Source organism: Pseudorca crassidens, chromosome 17, assembly GCF_039906515.1.
Source record: "Pseudorca crassidens isolate mPseCra1 chromosome 17, mPseCra1.hap1, whole genome shotgun sequence".
In the NCBI taxonomy this organism is placed as follows: Eukaryota; Metazoa; Chordata; class Mammalia; order Artiodactyla; family Delphinidae; genus Pseudorca; species Pseudorca crassidens.
The window spans coordinates 60973308-60981699 of record NC_090312.1 but is presented as its reverse complement, the minus strand read 5'-3'; the positions used below and the strand labels follow the sequence as shown (position 1 = coordinate 60981699).

Here is an 8392-nt window from a genome sequence, read left to right as displayed (position 1 = left end):
TTACTGGAGATATGCTTTATCTAAAGGGCCCCATCTATATGGTAGGGCAAATATCTAATTACCAAACATCTGCTTTTCTTATCATCCTCCTGTCCTTGGAAGCCCCAGGCCCCCATCTCATTTCCTTAGCTCAGGATGGCATGTAGTCCTCATTTTACTTTTCTGCCTCTGACCCTCTCATGCACGTGGGGTCTCTGGCCCCTTTATGTGTGGAGGATTCTCATATGTATAAAATTAAATTTGATTTTCTCCTGTTAAATCTGTCTCATGTCAATTTAATTCTTAGACCAGCCAGAAGAACTTAGAAAGTTTCCTAGAGGAAAGTTTTCTTCCTCCTCAACAATATACACTATAGTAAACCTATGATAGGTAGACAGACAGACATTTATTGGCCAGAACCAACTGCCCCTATTCTCAATAATTCATTTGGTAACCATGTAGTGAGGACTTACCATGCTTCAGGCACTTTTGTTTTCATATGCATTATTTTACTTAAAGGTTGCAACAGTTCCATGAGAAGATATGATCAGCTTCATCATATGGACGAGGAAACTGAGGCTCAGGGGAAGTTATTTATCCTCAAGTCACACAGCAAGAGCAAAGAGTAGAACACACTGACTCCAAAGTCCATATTCAGGGAATACATAGTATGATAAGCTTGCATCACATGAAATACAAGGACTAGTCTATGGTCCTTAAAATAGTTCCACTTCGGGCTTCCCTGGTGGCGCAGTGGTTGAGAGTCCGCCTGCCGATGCAGGGGACGCGGGTTCGTGCCCCGGTCCGGGAAGATCCCACATGCCGCGGAGCGACTGGGCCCGTGAGCCATGGCCGCTGAGCCTGCGCGTCCGGAGCCTGTGCTCCGCAACTGGAGAGGCCGCAACAGTGAGAGGCCCGCGTACCGCAAAAAAAAAAAAAAAAAAAAAAAGACAGGATATTGTCACCAATGTGTTGCAAATGAGAGTTCTCAAAAATGAATGACATGAAGTCTGGGACCAAACCTCACAAAAAGCCAGAACTTTGTCTCCTTCTAAGTATCTGATTTGAACAACTCAATTTGTCTAGCAAATGATGCTTTTGTCTTCTTGATTAAAAAAAACTAAAAAAAAAAACTTTAGAAATTAGCTTTTTGGTTCTTCATTGTCAATCATCTTAAAATAAAAATCTTGCCAACTCTGTGGTGACAAGTGTTGGTTTTTAACCAAATAAAATTTTCCAGGCATTTGCAGAAATGTCATTTGAGTCCTCTTTAAGTCTCGTTTAAATAAACAAAGCTGCTAAAATCGGTGTAATCGAAGAGTAGATAGAATATCTCATTCCTTCAAATTAAAACCATTTCAAGCTTCCTACCTCTAGTGAGCAAGAAGTACAATCTTTTTCTAGGAGCCTCAGCTGCTACTTTACAATTGTCCTCAAGTAACTCAGGGATTTTTCAGTCCAAGGAGGTTGTTCTGCTTTCAAATGCCTGACTGAAAGTAAAATGAAGAATCCTCTAGTACACAGGGAGGTCTAGTGCTCCGATCTGGTTTTGGCAGTGTTGCAAACTGGTCCCACACAATCCAAAAGATTTTTGTCCAGTGCTGTGAGTGGTTCAGATGGCTGCAGAGACCTTGGTACCTAGTGCATTGATCTTGGCTTCCCAAAAGGGCAATTGTTAAAGCTATAGTCACATCTGCAGCTGGTGTTCCCAACCCCGAAGACTGTCTGCTGTGCCAAGGTGGTTTGGGGTTACAGAGGGGTCAGGTTCCAGCCTTAGCCACACACTATACCAGGACAAAATCTGCTCCCAGGCGTGGTGACCAGATCACTGTTCCAGACTTCCCTAATGGGGTCCCTCTTGGGGGCCTCTGATATCCTTTCCTACCAGCGGACTTACATCCATGACAGAGGTTCCAATTATGCTAAACCTCAAAATGGAAGACAGGCCAGATCCAATGCCCCTGACACCTCCCCAGACACCTGACTATTCGTGGAGGGGTTCTGGGAAGGATGGCCTTTGTCAAGCCACAGAGTGCTCTGGTCATCACCTACATGAGTGATAGGTGCCTTGTATTTGCATAATAAAGAGCACCCTGCATGCTGATTTCTTCCCCTGCAATCTTGGGTATCTTGCTAACTTTATTTAGTCCCTGGAGCTGACTTCTTTTAAATGGCAACTCCTTTCACTAAAAACAAAAACAAAAAAAACACATACAGATTCCACCTACCAAGACCTTCTTAATTAATAGTTAATTATTCAGTGGACTTTGATTAAAAATGACAAAAATTTATAAACACAAAATGCAGGTTCCTTATGGGTGGAATCTTCAGGATACCTAACAAGATTTCACGTTTTGACATAACATAGGTTGGAATTACAGAGTTTTTAGTTCTGGAAAAAAATGTATCATAGAATCATCTCTATTAAAGGTTGGAATGAAAGTTTATTTTTTAAAAAATGGCTTATCCCTCTACCTCTGGATCTTTTGTCTAACCAATCATGGCTGTGTAAAACGTGTGAAAGGAAAATCAAAATGGAGTTGGTATTGCTAAGAGAGCTCTCTAAAATGGAGCCAGCCAGGAGGCCATCAAGGAAGTGTGACTTATGCATGTCTCAGACAAAATGAAACTTTTGACCACTTATTACCTTAACACATGCATCCAGAACATCTACCCAATGTTCCAGAAACTCAAGATATTTATTGGACCCTTACCCTAAAATAACTCATGAGAGCCTTAAGGACAAATATTTCCTTTCTTGAATCAGGGTCAGTCATAATTCTTGAACAATCTTGTGGCTTTTGCCTGCATAAGCTCCTTTCTCTCCCCTGCAATACTCTTTCAGTTTTACCCGAATCTGTGTCTCCTGTCTCTCTCTCTCTTTTTTTTTTTAATTTTAAAATAATTTTTTTTTTTTTTTTTTTTGGGGGGCCATGTTGCACAGCATGTGGGATCTTATTTCCTGACCAGGGATTGAACCCAGGCTCCCTTCAGTGTGGAGTCTTAACCACTGGACTACAAGGGAAGTCCCAAATCTGTGTCACCTGAATTGCAATTCTTAAGACTTCAAATAAAGCCTTTTGTTCTTTGCAGCCTTGATACTGATTATTGTTGGACAAATGGTTGGTATGAACTCAAGCAATTAGTTAGCCTGCTTTATGCCTCTCATTCTTAAACAATAAATAAATAGCTTGAATAACTTCATCCCCATCCAAATTAGACAAATTTTCCTACATAAAAATCTCAATCTTCCATGATACATCTATAAGATAAATAAAATATATTCCATTTGTACACATTAATCTGCTTTTAAGGTGCAAGATCAAACATACAGAGAGTAACCATAGTAATTATAGAGTTTACTATGTGTTAGGCATTATTCTGAGGACCTTATTAATACTAACTCATTTAATCTTCACAACAATATCATGAGGTAGGTACTATCGTTATCCCCACTTTCCACATGAATTTAGGCATAGAGAGATTAAGTAACTTGACCAATGTCAACCAGTTGGTGACAGAGCTGAAATTGCAGACCCCGGCATAATCTGGCCCTAGAGTATATGATATTGACTTCCATAGATATTAATGATTAATTAATTTAATGTTTTATGAGCACCAACTCAATTAAAAGTATTGGTTAAAAACTGTAGGGAATTCAAAGAATAATATGTGGTCCCTGCTCTCAAGAAACTTATATTTTGGTTGTTGCTTTAAGTAGAAAACAGCAACTGTGAGTGGTTACTCTTGTCAACCTGAACCCATTGCCCTGCCCGTGGCGTTAATGTCCCAGAGTTTTATGCCAGAATTACAGGCTTAGGAGTTAAGCAAGATCTTAAACCTCAGTTGAATCTCTTCATTTTACAGATTTGAAAACTGAACTGCAGAGAAGTGTCTTTCTTGTTCGAGACCACAAAGTTAAGGATAAAGAGCAACTAGAAAGGCAGTTTCTGGTCTCCCAATCAGTAAAATATGTTCATGAAAATGTACATAAGTCAAATTTATGCAAGCTTAATTATATTTTAAGCCCCTAAGTGGAGATTTCCATTTAAAGGAGTCAGTAGTAAAGTATTTCATGTAGGCAATTAACATTTTATAAAATGAATAATAACCATGCCAAACCAGCACGTTGATGAATCTTGGTATTAACATACTGGATTTGGTGAAATAAGAAAAAAAGAACTTTGGTTGTCTTATCAGCTGGCAAACTGAACAAAAATTCCCTAATACTATGAGTAAGATGGTGAATAACACTAACAGGAAAATGCTCGAAGTTTTAGGCTTTATGCAGAGTTATCAGATTAGTATTTCAAACCAACAGTAGATACATCACTGTCAAAAGTTTAAAGTCTGGTAAAATAATTATAGCAGCTAATACTTGCTGAGCATGTACTCTGTTCTAAGTACATTGTCAATATGATCTCATTTAATTCCTATGACAATTTGATGGAGTTTACACTATTATCTCCATTTCTTATGTAAGGAAATGGTACTACAGGATGGCTAAGTAATTTGCCTATAACTAAAGGCCTGGGAAATGTGGGAAGCAGAATTATTTAGAGTGATATTTCTCTTTCTTGATGCCCTCACTTTCTTTGCAGAGAAGTGCAAACTGGAACTAGATACTAAAAATTGCTTTTGAAAACTCAACAGTGGTATAAAAACGAACATACTATTCATTTGGGCCCTAGTCTGTGCTTCAATACTTATTTGAATAAGCACACAGGAAATATGCTACATATTATGGGGAGTATCAAAATGAAGTTATCGTATTCTATTGTTTATATTATTATATTATACTGTTCATACTATTATATTGTACTGTTAATATTGTTATATTGTTTACATATTATATTATGTTTATAATTTGCATGTTCAAGGATTTATAGCAAAATAGGGAGGATACGATAGGAACACAAATAGCTGTAATGCAAGCCAGGTTGGCTAAGTACTATGAGCATAAAAAATTGTGATGAGAATTTAGAGGAAATTTTAGTTCCCGGTAGCTAAGGGGGATGAATCAAAGCTTCATGGCAAGGGTGGTATTTGAGCCAGGTCTGTGAGAGTGATCAAAATATAGACAGAGATGACGTGGTCCCCTCAGGTTTCAGGGACAGTGTGAACAAAGGCAGAGTCATGAGTTATCAAGTTATCTGTTGATTGGAGCAAAGACTACCTGTAAAGAAGTGGGAGGGGAGATAAAACTGGAACGCTAGAGTGAAGTCAGTGAGCAGAGTGTACAAAATGCCTCACTAAGGAATACAGACTTTATTCAAGAGGCAAAAAGTTTTGTAGCAGGGAAAGCACATGATCAAAGTTCTGCCAGTGCTTGGAGAGTGGACAGAGAGGCCAAAAGCCAGGTAAGAAAGGTTTAGGGAAGCAGCAGTCTAGGGCAGAACAAAAGTGGTAGTACTGGGAATAGAGAGGAGACTGATAAAAAGATATTACAGGAAATTGCCTGTAAAAAGAAGAGGGAAGAAAGGAGAAGAGGGGGAAGAGATGACCCTGTGCTTCAGGGTAAATGGTAACGTCTTTAGTGGGAGACGTGGATGACAGGAGGAAGTATAATTATGAGAGCAGAAATGCTATATTTAGTTTAAGACATTGATTCCAAATATGAATTTACGTATTCATTCACTGTGTGAGCATTTACCAAATGCCTATTATGGAAGGGCAGCCCTTCCGTAAATACTTGGGATATATCATAATCACTATAGGAGGACTTTTTTTTTTTTTATTGTTCTTTCCTGTTCAAGAGACCATAATAAAGTATTATATTCAAATCCAACTCTATAGAACATTTCCAAGCCAATACAGTTGAAAAGTAGTCTCCTTCCTCCGAATTCCTGTACATTTAACTGTCTGTACTATTCATTGGTGTTTAGCACATATGATTATATGTATGTATATATTTCTCCCCTAATGTCAAGTTTTCAATCAGATCATAAGTGAGTTGAGAGCAGGCATCATTTCAGATATTCTTTGAATCTCCCACAGTACCTCATTCAGAGTAGGAAAATTCAGTAAAGCTTTAACTGTTAGACCGGGGGATTTTTCTTTCTTTTCTCTTCTATGATAAGGATACATCTTTTCTTAGCCTTGTAGAACAGAAGGATCAGTAAAATTTCACATCCAGAACACATGGCCACTGTGAAAGGAGCCACAGAAGCCAAGTCTGCATTGGACCGTGAAAAAGAAAGCTGAATAATAGCAAGGGCTAAGAAACTATTCAGTACCCCACCTTCGATAGCAACAGTTTTACAAACAGGAAGAGGCAGCATAGACATTTTAGCAAAAAAGTACCCAAACGACAAACCCAAAGCAGGAACTAAGACACCCGATAAAAGCACCTCTAGGTTCACTGTTTTTAGAAACATTAATCCCATTCTGAAAGTCAAATAAATCCCTACAAACATTAAAATAAAACTCAGAGGCCTAATGATCCTCTCCAGGAAGTTTGCTTTTTCAGGTAGTCTACGCTTGATGATTATTCCCACTGATATAGGTATAAGTACGAAACGGAGTGTTGACATAATTTTAGAAACAGGAATATGCAAAGTACCTGATAACCCTAACATCCTACTGTATATGTACGAATTGGCAGGCATCATTATCAGGGCCAATAACGTTGATGTGCAAGTCATCAAAATGGCCAAAGTGACATCTCCTTCTAGAAGCAGAGCGAACAGATAGCCCCCACCCCCTCCTGGGCAGCTACAGGTCATTACAAATCCAAAAGCCTGTGCTTCAGGCAATGCCAAAATCTGCGTCAAAAGGAATCCACAAAATGGCATAAGAAAAAACTGTATAACTGCCCCAAGAATTATTGGCAAAGGTCTCTTCCATATTGTATGAAACACCTGTAATTCAATCTTACAACCAAACGCACATTTATTTAACAGTATCATTGGCAGAAAAAGCATAAGGATATTTCTATCAATAAGGTTTGATGTCTGGAAAAGACTGTCTTGTCTTTGTTTGAGCACTCTGACTTTGACATTCTTTATTTCTTCGATGAGTCTTTCTTGCCTACCTTCAGAATCCCACAATTGAATGGTCAGATTTGTCTCCCCGTCTTCATCTGTCACCAGGTTTATGTTAAAGTTGGTAACATCTGATAAGGTCTTAGTCACATTCACCACTTGGAGCATTTTAGGATCTTCTAGTTGCACAAAGAGGTAGCTGGAGTTTGGCTGTTGACCTCTGTAACTTGACCTTACAATGACAGTTTCTTCAGTCTTTGTGAAAAATAGTATTTCAGTATTTTCTATGTTCAGAAAACTGAGAAACGATTTCCTTGCCTCCCCAAGAGTCACAGATGACAAAAGCAGGACCATAAAAAGTTTTCTAATCATTTTGAAGGCTTAAACAAATTACATATGCAAAACCATTTAAATAAACTAAAGAACGTTCTTCATACAGGTGTTCCAGTGATGGTCTGAGGTTGTTAGGTAACAGTTGTTTCTGCTAGATCAAAGTCCAGTAGGAGGGACTCTTGTACTTTTCAAACAAATACAGAGCTATCTAATGAGTGACATAACGGTTTAACCTACAGTTACGAAACGTCAAAGTCATAGCATTTAACAGGTTCAGTTTATCACAGCAGAAACCTAATCTTTACTCCTGACTTCATTTCTGCCACTGGAAAAACAGCCTCCTACTTATTTGATTTTAAAACCTTAGTGTCATCTTTTTTTGAGTTCTGTTCCTTCCTAAGGAAAATCTACACTAAAAGCAGACAGGATCCAAAAATTTTAAATAGACGTTGAGGAGGCCTAGAGGTGGGTGTTACTATTTTATTCATTCAGGTCAGAATCAAATAAAAATTTACGGAATCTGTGTTCTAGGGCCCTGAGCTAGGAGCTGAGTATACCACAGTCATCAAGCTAGGTGACTCTTCCCTCCTGGAGCTTAGCCTTGCTGGCTCTTCATCATTACTCAGGAAACTGCAGAGCCCATACATTGGCCTTGCAGCATCCTTAGGCTAGTTAGGGTTTTCCCGTGACTCTAAACAGTGATGGTATCAGTTAGGCAAAAACTGAAACGGTTTGTGGTGTCCTTAGGTAGAAAAAAAAATTCCTGGATGGTTACCAGAAAGCTTGGCAACCTAGGGAGAGCACATAGCCAGATCCATGGCCAAAGGTACAGCCTGGTTAAGGGACCACTGCTGCTGGACACTTGGACCCTGACACAATGGGGCAGTCGAAGCCCACTGACTAATTCTAATCTTTTATTCCTTCCTAGTAACACGACTCCTTACTCACAGCTATGGCAAGGATATTCAATTGACCCAACTTAGGTCATATGCCTGTCTTGGAATAAGGAAAAGAGTCAGGCTTTTTGAACTTCAACCCACAGATTCACAAATGCTTTCTGTTTCCCAAACAAGAGGAGGGGCTTCTGATGCTAAGCA

The 8392-nt window shown here is 39.0% G+C and overlaps 1 protein-coding gene across 1 annotated transcript; it reads right to left on the bottom strand.

Moving 5' to 3' along the window:
* Positions 1 to 5825: 5825 nt before the first annotated feature.
* Positions 5826 to 8265, bottom strand: SLC10A5 (solute carrier family 10 member 5). The gene has a single exon (XM_067711976.1). It carries the CDS (start codon positions 7332 to 7334, stop codon positions 6018 to 6020), a length of 1317 nt encoding a protein of 438 aa, XP_067568077.1. The 5' UTR covers positions 7335 to 8265; the 3' UTR covers positions 5826 to 6017.
* Positions 8266 to 8392: the final 127 nt, after the last annotated feature.

Bases quoted from the DNA above. Each gene is read 5' to 3' on its own strand.
- SLC10A5 (XM_067711976.1), bottom strand. From the start codon at position 7,334: ATGATTAGAAAACTTTTTATGGTCCTGCTTTTGTCATCTGTGACTCTT.